The following is a 13,490-nucleotide window of genomic DNA, read 5'->3' on the forward strand; positions in this document are numbered from 1 at the left end:
GGGGGGAGGGGGATGTAATGAGGAGGGGGCCGGGCTAAGCTAGGACTGGGGTAGCGGGGGGGGGGGGGGGATGTAACGGGGAAGAGTCGTGGGTAACGTCGCCTCTGGGGGAGGGTGTTCCTGCCTGGAAGTGGGTGAAGGGTAAATCTCATGGTGTAGTAACAAATAGGGCCTGTGGGGGTCGCACTGACAGGTCTCCTTGCGTGAGTCCTTGAGGCTTGGGTGGGGTCCCGCTCCCGGGAGCTTGTCTGAGGTTAGACATACACCCCCCCCACACACGCCTCCCTCACCCCGTAAAGCATTCCGGGTGAGTAAGGTGCTGAGCACGTCTTGGGGTTTGATCCCTTAGTGATCTGAAAATGCCCTGTGCCATACATGGGCACGGCCGTTAGGGGTGTCTCCAGGTGCTGTCCTCATCATGATTCCACTTCCTCCCCCACCCCAGGCCTCTTCTCTCTGAAAGCCACTTCTGTGACCGCTGGTTGAGTTCAAGGTCATATCTAAACAAATGTGTCCTCTTGCATTTGACTAAGAATCCTACTTTCTCTTCCCTCTGGGACAACATGAGAGCGTTTAGTTTTGACTTCATCTTTCCCATTTACCAAAATGTCAGATGCTGTTTTGCATCTTTTATAGGTGCTGTAGGTCTCATTTTATAGTTAAGGGCTCTAAAGGCATTTGAAATTGTTACTTATCCACTAAGAAGATTGTTATAGCTTCTAAATACTGACAGATTAAACCAGATATGTTCATAAAGTATTGTGATTTCTCTCCTTGCACACCATATGTATGACAAAGTGGTTTAAACTTGGTTGTGAAAATATAAATAAGCCAATCTTTTCAAATTCAGGTGTATATGTCTATATTTAAACACTAATGGCATCAAAATTATGATTTGTCGTATGCATATACAGTAACTTGTTTTTTGAGTAAATCAGTGCTTTACAAATTACTTAAATACCATGGGGCATTATTCTCGTGAGTCCATTTACACTGCACTGTCTGAGATTGAAAGCTTTGTGCGGCACGCTCTCTTTATGCCTTGCAGTGCTGAGAACATTTTTAGGAAAACTCAAACAATAAAAATACAGCCTAATCAGCCCGGGTAAGAGGTCTGCACTAGTTACTGAACTGACCATCTAAAGTCAGCTTTTTTCCGGCATTCCTGAATTATAGGAAGAATCGCACTAGTGTTAGAGTCTGAAGAAGGAAGTAATCTCTGGTGACCAACACTTCTTTTTATTATTATTTTATTTTTTTAATCCTTTCCTATGAATTAGCTTGCTGGAAATATTGAAATCAGGACACTGTCAAGCCTTGATATAAGGTTTTCTTCATTTTTTTGGGTAGTCCTCCGTCTGAACAGTGGTGGTCTCCTCTAAGCAGCTGTTCCTTTTCACCACTCAATCTTGATAGAAAAAACATCTTTCAACTTGAACTTTTTAATTGTAGATGAAATAGTGTTGCATGAGAAGTATTCACTGATGTGGGAATGATAATCCATTTATTTTTAAAAGGTTGACATGTCCCACATGCGAGCTATGGTGTGTCCATCAAACAAACTCCTGCGGGTCTGATATCACTACTAGACCCAGTACCTATTCTCTCTTCAGTAAAAATCTGAGTTGACATAGTGTAAACTTAAACAAAGTGAAATATATCAGAGGTGAATTTTTCCCTGCTTGTCAAATATGCTGGCTGACCTTCTATAGTGGCTTACTGTTTTTCCTCACAAAATACTTCGGGGACTCTCCCTTCCCCTCCTCCCACTTAAAATCCAGTGCCAGCATGGATGAGTAGCCCCACAGAAATGAATTGATATGGTGGAGGACAGAAATTCTGCAAGGAAATGCTTCTGATCTAAGCTCTCACTGGCTTAGAGTTTGTGGAAAAAACAGAATTGACTGTGCCTTTCATGAAGGTGCTGGGAACTCTATTCTTTGTGTGGAAAGTATGACAAGAAGCTGTTGCCTAATGGCTTTCTATGTCAACAGTCTGTTTGATATGGAATTACTCTACCAAAGCACATTCTTATTCTTGTATTGTAAAAGCCATACCTACATTCTGAGGTTTTTATAGTCCTAAAAATGAATTTAGTTTGGTGGTATAGATAGTTAGTGTGGATTAAGCTATACACTGTCTCATCAGTTCAAAGTTTTTTGACTTGTATCTGGTTTATAACTGAATATTCAGTGGAAGTTACTGTGCTTTTTATACTTGTGGTACATTCAAGGTTGGTCTTCTAAAGAACTCTAGAATTTAAAAGTTTTTTCATGTTTGAAAGTAGACTTTCTTCTTCTCTGCAGTCAACATGTCATCCAGTCAGGAATCCGTTCTTCCTAGCTATGAGACTGATAGCAGCCAGACATCAAAACTGATCAGAAAATCTAAAGAATCACCCTTTGTACCGGTTGGTAAGTTTCACTTTCACAGTGCAATGATGCTGTGGAGTAAGACAAGTAAATCTGGGAAAATACACCGTTGCATAAGTGTTCTTGTAATGGGTGGTGATTATAGTAAACTTAGTCACACACTACAAACAGGAAATTACTGTGAAATGTTACTTCCTCATCAGGTATAGTACTGTTTAATTTTGCCCTACCTCTTGTACCTATCATGGTGTTCTGCCTGAATTAATACTCTTATCTGGTAACTTTATCAAACATTGTAGACTTAAAATATCTATGTATTCCTTGTAATTCCCTCTGTCTTCCAGTTAAAAGATAGTTGCTTACACACACCTTATTTCAAATTTTGGGTAGTGGATCCTATACTGGGGAAACATATCTTGCAGCAAGCCCAGAGGGCTGTCACAGTTCAGGATAACTGCACCTGTATTCCCTCTCTGTGGCCCAGCAAGGGCACCCATTCTAGGCTTCTGACTCCCATGGCCGTCACCTCTCTTGGGTGGCGATATGAGAGTCTCCTTTCTGACCTGGATACTTCCAGGCTAAACAGTTCCCAGCCTTCAGTGTTGTTCCCAGCAAGACAGACTGCCTAAGCAGACCTGTTTGCTTTTTCTTAAGAGACTAATTACAGTGTTAACGGCCCATTGTTTAGGTACCATACAGCTCTTTCTATGCAAGCTTATTTATTCTTAGGATAAAAGAATTAGAGAAAACATATTAAAAACAACAAAAGGACCTACACACATGCTTACCAGAGATCACCCCAGCTCCAACATGGGCTCTGGCAGGTGATTAGTTCTTCAAACCCCACAATGGGATCTCTTCTATTGTCACAAGTTCACAACAGCCTCAGCTCAGAACTATCACCCTCATGACTCTAAATCACTGGTCTATCCAGTCTGGACCTCTGAAGAGACCGAATAGGTAATCAGCCAGGCAGTGGGTTTTTTTGTTCAAAAGGAAGCTTCAAAAGGGGATGGGTCACTTCCATCCCCCTAGCCCTAAGTATTTCGTAGGAAATCCACTTCACACATTGTCCCCAAAAGTCCTTTGAAATTCCTAATATTTCCCATAGATTGCATTAATTATGTTCCTAGCTACATAACCAATTGGGTTTTTAATGCAATGGACTCTTAAAATACTTAATTCAATAAGGTTTAACTTAAGTCCATAAGGCTTGTCCAGGATGTCATATCTCACAGGGATTACATCTGGTCATGTCAGAGTCTCCCAAATTAATAAGTGACTAGACATTTTAAAAAAGTGTGAACTTGCCTCCTGCTAAACTGATAGCTGTAGGCGCTGAAGTCTTCTAGTTGAAGAAATGGACTCAAATCAGACCTTGTGATAGCCCCTTCAGATGAGAGGATAGTTCAGTATCCATGACCATTCGTCCTTGGTTTTTCTGCTGAGACCCATAGAAAGGCTTTGGGGTGGACTACTAACAAGAGAACCATGTGTAGGGTGTTCTCTTAATGTGGCTGTTAGTCCAATTTCTAATTGGAGAAAGATACCACTAAAATTCCTTCCTATATGAACCAAGCAGCCATCAAATGATAACTTTAGGTTGATACTAGTCTGAACTGCATTTAATTTGATGATCTAGAAGTGAAATGCTTTGTCCATTGCCAAAATCTACTTATCCAGTTCCCATGACCTTGGGAGTTTTGCTATCTAGGCTGCTGGAGCCCAGTGTAAATGTAACAACTTCTAAACCTGTGAAAGTTTTCCAAGTTTGGTTTGGTTTGAAACAATTTGCAGATCTTGTGTCAGAGCTAGTTCACAGGCCCTAAAGTGCAAACAAATTTGGTTTAACCTTATTGCTACATAAATGACCCACATGCAGGTGTGAGTCTACAGTCTCCTCACATGGACTAGTGACTTGTATTTGGGGGTAAGATAAATCATACCCCAGTTATCTAGGCAATTATTGGCATAGGAATATATACACAATGCAAAAAAATTAATAGGTACCTTCCTATGAAACTATGACATCTAACTGATTCCAAATAGAGAATGTAAGTTCCCAGAAACTGGGAATTGCAGGAGGTAAAATACTAGTGCACATGACTAGGCTATTGCCTGCAAGGTTCAGGCTAGGGAGTGTCTCAAACTTTATTTTCTGTCTGTGGAAAAAGCTAAACTGAAATGTGTCCTCTGTTGAGCTAACTCTCCAATGCATGGGAGAAATAACATGACATGTCCAATGCCAGTATTCAAGTGAATTCAGGGTCAAACTTGACACATTCAGACAATAACCATCTTCATTTGTGGGTTTCTCGACCAAAAAATCTAGCACTGCTATTAGTGCATGGATGCAGTTTGAACTTTGTTCAGAGTTGAATTTGAGAACTCCTGTTTGTTTTTTGCACTACAGCTCTAAGGACATGCCTCTGAAAAGAAGAGGCAGTTAAATTTGCTCTTATGGCAGTTTCTGACCAGTATCAAAGCAGCCCTGACATCCATTAAGGCTGCTATCCCCAGCTGTCTACCTGGAAGGAATGTTGTGCAATGATATGCCACATCTTAGGGTGGTTGTGTTTTTTTTGTTTTTGTTTTATTTTTTTTTATTTAACCCAGTTCTCCAGTAATGGAGTACCAGAACTCTGTTGGGGGTCCAGTGTGGACTGGCTTCTGGGTCAGGCTAGATGCCACTTGGGTGGGAAAGGAATTACCCATAAACTAATAGCTTATGTTTGGTAGGCTAACACCATAGTTCTGTTAGATGTTAATGATGGGGCTAAAACACTGGTGAGGTTTTTTATAAGTAGCTTTTGCTTTAAAAGTAAAAGTCAACAACTTAAAATTTAACAAGTCTTGTGAGGAACGTAATATCGTGTAATTACTAAACACTTGTTTACCTTGCTTTCTAGGGATGGCAGGTTTGATTGCAGTTGTAAGCTATGGACTGTACAAACTGAAGCACAGAGGCAATACAAAAATGTCTGTTCACCTGATTCACATGCGTGTGGCCGCCCAGGGCTTTGTTGTTGGAGCAATGACATGTGGTATGTATAAAACAGGCAGCTGTTGTCCAGCCCTAGTTATCTCTTAATGATAGCAGACTTACTTTAAAAGTGTTTTTTACACTAAAGGATAAATACCTTGGAGTAGCTTGTAAACCATTAACTATTTCTAACTGCACTGGAAACTTGCAAACTCATAAGTTCTTTCAGTGAGTCTGAGCTAGTAAACTGGTTTCTTTGCTCAGGATCATAAAATTTAGTATGCCTGGTATCTAGGTTACCATGTTTGAACCCATCTCTTCAGTTTCTCCCTTTACTTTTTACACACATGCATGAAATTGTATTAACATTCAGGGCACTTAGCTTGATTATTTTTCCAAACATGCTAAGTGAGTGAAGAAAACACAGAATACAATTGCCCCATGTATGTTGTGGATATTCTAAGGTGTTTGGAGAAAGCAGAAGAATTCATAAAGTTATTTAACAATTATTAAGCCTTTCTTAAATTCACTTCTCCATGGGAAAGATTAGCAGTTGTCTACAGTTTGCAGCTAAATTGAAGGTATAGCTAGACCATAAATCACACTAGCTCTGATACCAACAGTATGTAGAGAACCATGTGTGTGGGTGTGTGTCTTTCATTTTAACAAATGAATTGTGGCTATTACTGAAATTCTAGATGGGAAGTGAGATTATAAAGAATACAGACTCCCATATTTTCTTCTCTTGCTAGTAGTCTTCCTGGCTGCAGCTAGTTATTGAAATAGTCTTCTCCTTTAATAAAGGATGTATATTTAACTGCTTTGCTTGTGTTTGTATTTCAGGTGTGCTCTACTCAATGTATCGGGAATACCTGGCAAAACCCAAGGAGTGTAAAAAAGATGACTGAAATCCGTGTGCTTGGTGGTGGTCTATGTATCTTAGTTATAGACCTCACATTGAGGTGTCTTTTTCTTTTTAATAAAGAAGAAGAAATAAAAATTCAAGGATGTGGTTCTACAATACTGTACATGTCTTGTCTTGTGCCTGGTATTGAACCTTTAGGTTGCCAGTCTGGATCTAGCACAAGGTGGTGGTGACAAAGCTACCACAATCTGCTGGCTCTCTTAGACTGAGCCTACCATACCCACTAGGAACTTGTGCATTGTACAGGACAGTGCCTCTCTTCCCTTACCCACCCAATCTCCCTACACACAACTGGTCAAGAATACAATCCTTGGACTTCTGGTAATTTATGGCAGATAGGTCTGGAACCCAAACAACCTTCTTACATTGGAGTGGTGGTCCCTCCAGCTCATGGCTGAAGCACCTAGGAAAGTCTGCATGGAGAAGGTTGTACTCCTGCCTATGTTGTCTCTGTCCTGTAGATAAAAGGACTTCAGTCTCTAAGGCTGTAATCCAGCACTTTCACTAGCACTAAACTCACTCAAAATAATTCTTAAATTTGCATAGAATAAAATTCTTTTAAAACAAAACCTATTTTTAGTTTAATTTGAAGTATGAGCTGAGCATTCACTAGTGAATAAAACTATTTAAACATATTTATTACACAATACTAATAATTGAGGCCCAGAAGCCCTATTTTAATAGATTATGGATTGCAGCTTCTCAGATTATTGAATTTGGTAACTGCGTGTTTATTTTTGCAGTATTAGGTGTATGATGTAACATTTTTAAATGACATTTTGAAAACTAAATCTGTACTTGAAGTGATGCATTTTAAGTATGTAATTAGAATGCCTGACTTAATTTGTGTGATAATTGCTGTTTCAATGGAAGCTCTAAACTTCTTAGACCTTTGCTTTTATTATCCTTGGTGTGAGATCACATGAAGCATTCTTCCATTAGCGATTTATGGTAACGTCATTAAAATCTGGCCTCAATGCCAAATGTATTGCTCAAGTGAAGCACGAATCCGTAAACTTCCACTTTCTTGAACTTGCTGGCATTCCCTGGAGATAGCATGGTGTCTAATACAGTGTTTGTAATAAATACATTAAGTAACTCCAACCTGTCTAATTTTTACTGTGAATGTGAGCTGGGGAGAGCTGAGGGGCATTGCTGGGTTCACACACAAGCAGTATGAGGGAATCCCGTGATGTTGTGAAACTCAAATCCAGTTTCAGGTTTTCTGGCTGTCCTGTCCCCTCTCTATGGGAATGGGGTCGCTGTGGGATATGGCCTGGGGCTGATGGGATGGGCTCATAGTGCTGCCTGGCCACTGAGGGGGAGGTTTGAGGGGATATGGATCACAAGAGTTCAATGACTTGCACCCCATGAGGGACTGCAGGCAGTGATGGTGGGAGGCTGGGATCCTGAGGGTGCTGTATAGGATGACCATATTTCCTCAAAGGGAAAATGGGACAATCTATGGGGCTAGCCTGAGCTCTTCCTCCCCACCCCCGCATGGTGCTGGCCTGACACTTGTCTGAGCCCCCTTCCCACCGTGGGGCTGGGGCTGGTGTCGCTGGCCGCCTGAGCCCCTGTGCAGGGCTGGTGTTGGCGTCGCTTCTTGCTCAAGTACTGCCTACCTGCATGAGCCTGGGGCTAGCCTGAGCCTTGTCTACCCCCCCCCCATGCGGGACTGGCATCACCACTTGCCTCCCTGCACATTCCTCTGCACCCCACTTTTTTGACAAAACTGGGTATTGTCCCATTTGTTCTTTCCAATTGATCAAGATGGCAAGAGCAAAGTGAACAAAGGCCCACTTTTGCTTAAAAAAAAGTTGGGATGGCTGGTACAGGGCTTAAAAAGGATTGTCCCAGCCAAAACAGGCTCTATGGTCACCTTAGTGCTGTGGGACGTGCACTGGGTTTGGCAGGGGATACCTTGGCTTTGACTGGAGCTAGCTACAGGTCATACCGTGGGGTGGGGGAAACGATTCAGTGGGGCAGTGGAAGGTGGAGCACTTCTCTCTGTGGCCCTGGGGAGAGGAGTTGGACTTATCCTGTGCCTTTGGGGCATGAGAGGGTGATTGTAGCCAAGGCCCTTGCAGTGGCAGGGTCTGGCCTCAACCAAAGTTTATAGGCTGATGGTTGGGGGCACTAAGCGGGGGTGCTGGGATGAGGGTGGTACCAAGCTGAGCCCCTTAGTAGATAGTAGCATTAGGCTGTGCCTGAAGTAGGTGTGGAGGTAGTGACCCTGGGTCCTGGTGAGGGGTTGATAGTGCTACTGAGGCTTAATTGTAATGTAGAATACCCGTGTAATGCAATATGTCCACGAATAATTGATTTACCTGTGTGTGCATGCACCCTGCTCCCATGTACATATCTATGGATATTTATATATGTACTGGATTCTTTAGCTATTTGTGATGCTGCAGCATGACACACAGAAACTACCCTTTCTTCACAGTATGAAACTATTTTAGCATGGTGATGTATCTGTGGCCCTGAGGAATTGCATTAATAGAACTATCCACCAACTTCTAGTCGGCATGTCAGGCAGGTATAGCATGAAGATCTGCTCAGGGTACATATATTGTTAATTGTGCAGGATGAGACCTCTGCCAGGGGATGGTTTGTTTATAATCTAAAAGAGGGGGACTTTGTTTTCCTGACTTCAAAACAGGATTTATCACCCCAATATGCAAATTATCCCATACACCATGTTAAGGGTATTGGAGAGGAAAGTATCACCCTTACTTACCATTTAAAAGGGCCTACATGTTTATTGTATGTAAATTGGAAAAAAGTATTACCACCCGTAGGAAATTATTCAAAAGGAGGATGTTGTAAAACATGATCATGTCTTATTTGGTACATGGAATTGTTTATGGAATGTGGCAAAATAAGGCCCACTGAAAGCTCCATGATAGGAAGAGAATTGGAACGGCATAATTTGGAGTATGAAGATGTAGGGGGATGTGAGGCCTGCATTCAGACCACACTTCCAACTAAACTTGGACCTTGATGGTATGCTTCTAGTGTATTGTTTGAAATCAGGGTTCAGGGACCCAAAATTGACCAAAGTCCCAACAAAATACCCATCCCAGGATGAGGGATGTCCCATCCTGCATTCAGGACCAGCTCGAGGACTCACTACCATCCCTTTCCCCAGAGTTCTGGTTAACATAGTACTATTCATGCACATCCTATTGGTATTAAACCTGATTGTTGGCACATGGGAGAATCTGAATATTTGTTCTGAATAGGGAGACTACGTATTAAGCACCATAACATCTGCTTTTCAATTTCTTAAACTAGGCAAGGTTCCAGACCTCATTAAGAATACTGTCCTAAGTGTTTTGAGATCTGTGGAAGGAAAAGAGAATTGTTTGCAGCATTGCCAACAAATTTTTTTGGCATGATTTGGCACATGGGATCTGACTCCATACCCCAGTCAAGATTCTTGTTATTTAAGAAGGAGTTGCATATTGACAAAATCCTTGTATGTCTCATTCACATTCTCTTTGCCTGTGTTTGATCCAAATGAGAATGTGTATAGCCAATGGACTACTGTCCATTCAATAGGTCACCTTGAAGATGATCTCTACTGAGGGGATCTTGATGTACCCTCACTGGTGATTGTCCATCCAGAAACTCAAACCTGGAAAACCCTATGGATGGTCTCTTGCTCTGAAAAAGGGTGTCAGTCTATTAGGTGTGATGTGTTTGAGATAGATGCAGTTTTGTGTGGAATGGAGTATGGGTAACAACAGCAGACTAGATCAGCGGCTTGCTCAGTTTGACTGACCAACTGGAAGGCACCAACAGAGAAAGTGGCCTATAGTGGACAGGGACAGTATCATGTAATTACTAACTATCAAAAATCTAATTGTAGGCGATTGGAGCGTCCAGTCACAAATGCAAATTTTTGTTTTGTTCCAACCCAACATGTCCTTACAGGGTACATAGCACTTTCTCCAGTCCCCGTATTTGAAAACCAGTTATTCTTTCTAGTCCCAACCACCAGGATCTAGCTATGCAGAATTCACCAACTTTTCATGCATCTACTTGCCACTTGATTTAAAATTAAAACACCTTATGGAAAGGAAAGGTACAGGTTTAATAGAAACAGAGAGTTCAGTCGATGAAGCAGCACAAACACATAGCAGGTTAATGAAGTGATGGGCGTATGATGTAACTCTTTAAATTGCTTTTTGAAAACTACAACTGTACTTGAAGTGATGCATTTTGGTATGTAATTACAGTCAGTGCCTAACTTAATGTGGGTGATATTGCTGTTTCAATGGAAACTCTACTGCTTAGATCTTGGCCTCTATTAATCTTGGTACCAGATAGGGCCGTGGTTCTCAAACTTTTGTACTGGTGACCCCTTCCACACAGCAAGCCTCTGAACATAACATAAGAACGGCCGTAGCGGGTCAAACCAAAGGTCCATCTAGCCCAGTATCCTGTCTACCGACAGTGGCCAATGCCAGGTGCCCCAGAGGGAGTGGACCAACAGGCAATGATCAAGTGATCTCTCTCCTGCTATCCATCTCCATCCTCTGACAAACAGAGGCTAGGGACACCATTCCTTACTCAACCTGGCTAATAGCCATTAATGGACTTACCCACCATGAATTTATCCAGTTCTCTTTTAAACGCTGTTATAGTCCTAGCCTTCACAACCTCCTCAGGTAAGGAGTTCCACAAGTTGACTGTGCACTGTGTGAAGAAGAACTTCCTTGTATTGGTTTTAAACCTGCTGCCTATTAATTTCATTTGGTGGCCCCTAGTTCTTGTATTATGGGAATAAGTAAATAACTTTTCCTTATCCACTTTCTCCACATCACTCATGATTTTATATACCTCTATCATATCTCCACTTAGTCTCCTCTTTTCCAAGCGGAAGAGTCCTAGCCTCTTTAATCTCTCCTCATATGGGACCCGGTCCAAACCCCTAATCCATTAAAAACACTTTTTAATATATTTAATACCATTATAAATGCTAGAGGAAAAGTGGGGTTTGGGGTGGACGCTGACAGCTTGTGACCCCCCCCATGTAATAACCTGGCAACCCCGAGGGGGTCCCAACCCCCAGTTTGAGAACCCCTGAGATAGGGTGACCAGATGTCCCGATTTTATAAGAACAGTCCCAATTTGTGGGTCTTTTTCTTATATAGGCTCCTATTACCCCCCCCCATCCCAATTTTTCACACTTGCTGTCTAGTCACCCTATACCAGATGACAGGGAGAGACTTAGGGGAACTTCATTGACATCTGCCCGCAAAGGAAAGCCCCAGGGACGGACCAAGTGAAGCGGGACTCTGCAAATGTCCATTCTCCGGAACCGGCGGGCAGAGCTGTGCACAGATACGCCGTGTGCGGCCAATGCACTCAGCACCTCCAGCAGCCCCACGCCCACTGCGCACAAGCCACGTGCACAGCGGAGGGGCCCCGCCCCGCCCGTTCTCACACACACGGCGTCGCTTCAGGGAATGCCCCGGATGTCGTACAACTCCAAGCCGCCCTCCTCTGCTTTCCGGCCGCCCCGTCTCCGCGGGGATGGTTGCTGGGGGAACCGCACCGCGTCCTCCCCCGGCAGGCGGCTCGGCGAGCGGGCGCTCGGGTTGGGCGGGTGGCGCTGCCCGGCCCCCCGGGGGGCGGGGGCTGAGGGGGCGCGGATCGCGGGAGCGCCGGGGGAGTCGCAGCCCGCGAGGGGCCGCAGGAGGTGGGTGCGGGGAGCCGCGGGACCAGCGACCCCGAGCTGGGGCTGGCAGGGCCGGGGGCCCCTGGGCTTCGGGGGGAGCTGGGTCCAGGCCGTGCCCCGTGGAGGGCAGGGGACTCCTGTCTGTGCCCCTGGGGTTAGGGGCTCCAGGCCAGGCTTGGGGGGGGCTCCAGGCCAGGCCGGGGGGGGGGGGGGGGGGGGCGGGGGACGCTTCGCGGGGCCCCGGGGGGGGAGGGGTTGGCACTGTCTTGTGCGCTGGGGGTGTCCCCAGCCAGTGCCTTTGCAGTGGCAGGAGCTGGCTTCAGCCCGTACTCCTGGGCTGAGGGCTGGGGGTGCTAAGCTAGGACACCGATGCTGAACTGTAATGTAGGATCCCTGTGTAATGCGATATGGGCACCAATAATTGCTATAGATCTGTGTGTTTGCCCCCGAGCCCCTGCATATGTCTATAGAGATTTATATTGTATATGTACTGGACTCTTTAGCCACTTGCGATGCTGCACCATGACACCCAGTATCTGAACTACGTTGGTACTTACACCATCATCTTTCAAGAGGGATGGTTGCCATTCATTCAGCTGTATGTTTATATTTTTGCATGTATAATATATGTATGTATAATATGTGAAATAATTGTTCATCACTGTAGATGTGTTTTCTTACCTAGGGGTTGTTTTTTTTTTTTAAAGAACGTGTCTGAGTTATTTTTTCTTTTAAAAAACGCTCTTGGAATATGTCTAGCACAGGGTAGACCATCCTGGAGATTTAAATCTGCTACCCACAGACAACAACAGTACAGCCTTCCCCACACTGCCCTATTTAGTGCCTCATTCCTATTTTGATCGGACTGTCTGGAGGGAAGGTGTACTTTGTTCTTCATGCTTGTGAAATCATCAACCTTTTTGTCAAGAAGGATGCACAATAGTTGTCTGCGGGGGGTTGTATCACAGTTCTGGTCATGCTCCCCCTGCTGGACACTCAGCAGTCTGTTGTGAAGGGATCCAAACACGGAATCCCACGTGCCTTTAGCTTGCTGGAGCTGGACAGAGTTTAGGTACTGTTTCTGACTTTAGGTCTCTAGACATGCACTCCTGCTGTAGACCGCACATCTGACACACCTCTTGGCAGTGGGGACCCTGCATCTTAATTGCCGGAGTCCTGAAACTAATGTTGTCTCCCCCAAGCCTTCCCAGCAGCACTTCTGCGTTCTCCAGAATTCCACTGAAGTAGGGTTACCATATCTAACAAATAAAAAAAGAGGACCCTCCACGGGCCCTGACCCCGCCCATTTCCTCCGCCCCTTCCCTGCCCTAACTCCGCCCCTTCCTCCCTCCCACTCCCAGCCACGCGGAAAGGGCTGCCCGAGCACTACCGGCTTCACGGTTTGCCGGGCAGCCCCCAGACCCTGCGCCCCCGGCCGGCGCTTGCCCAGTGCAGCTGGAGCCTGGGAGGGGAAGCGCCCAGCAGGGGGCGCAGGGTCTGGAGGCTGCCCGGCAAACC

General features: G+C 44.4%; 2 protein-coding genes across 8 annotated transcripts in view; both read left to right on the forward strand.

Annotated features, from left to right (window-relative positions):
- Positions 1 to 7,384, forward strand: part of HIGD1A (HIG1 hypoxia inducible domain family member 1A) — an 8,083-nt gene extending 699 nt beyond the window's left edge. Inside the window, exons 1-4 of one of the 2 annotated variants that reach the window (XM_034759822.1) lie at positions 167 to 307; positions 2,307 to 2,414; positions 5,282 to 5,416; positions 6,199 to 7,384. In XM_034759822.1, the coding sequence (XP_034615713.1) occupies positions 2,312 to 2,414; positions 5,282 to 5,416; positions 6,199 to 6,263 (303 nt within the window). In that variant the 5' untranslated portion in view covers positions 167 to 307; positions 2,307 to 2,311 and the 3' untranslated portion in view covers positions 6,264 to 7,384. Of the gene's footprint in view, positions 1 to 166; positions 308 to 2,306; positions 2,415 to 5,281; positions 5,417 to 6,198 lie in introns of those variants that run through there. The other variant, XM_034759821.1, reaches the window with a different exon arrangement.
- A 4,404-nt stretch (positions 7,385 to 11,788) lies between these two features.
- Positions 11,789 to 13,490, forward strand: part of CCDC13 (coiled-coil domain containing 13) — a 33,715-nt gene continuing 32,013 nt past the window's right edge. For 2 of the 6 annotated variants that reach the window (XM_034759828.1, XM_034759827.1), the window contains exon 1: positions 11,789 to 11,993. The gene's annotated coding sequence lies outside the window, so the exon portion shown is untranslated. Of the gene's footprint in view, positions 11,994 to 12,475; positions 12,571 to 13,490 lie in introns of all 6 variants that reach the window. The other 4 variants (XM_034759824.1, XM_034759826.1, XM_034759823.1 and 1 more) reach the window with 4 other exon arrangements.

This window comes from Trachemys scripta, chromosome 2 (genome assembly GCF_013100865.1).
Source record: "Trachemys scripta elegans isolate TJP31775 chromosome 2, CAS_Tse_1.0, whole genome shotgun sequence".
Taxonomy (NCBI): Eukaryota; Metazoa; Chordata; order Testudines; family Emydidae; genus Trachemys; species Trachemys scripta.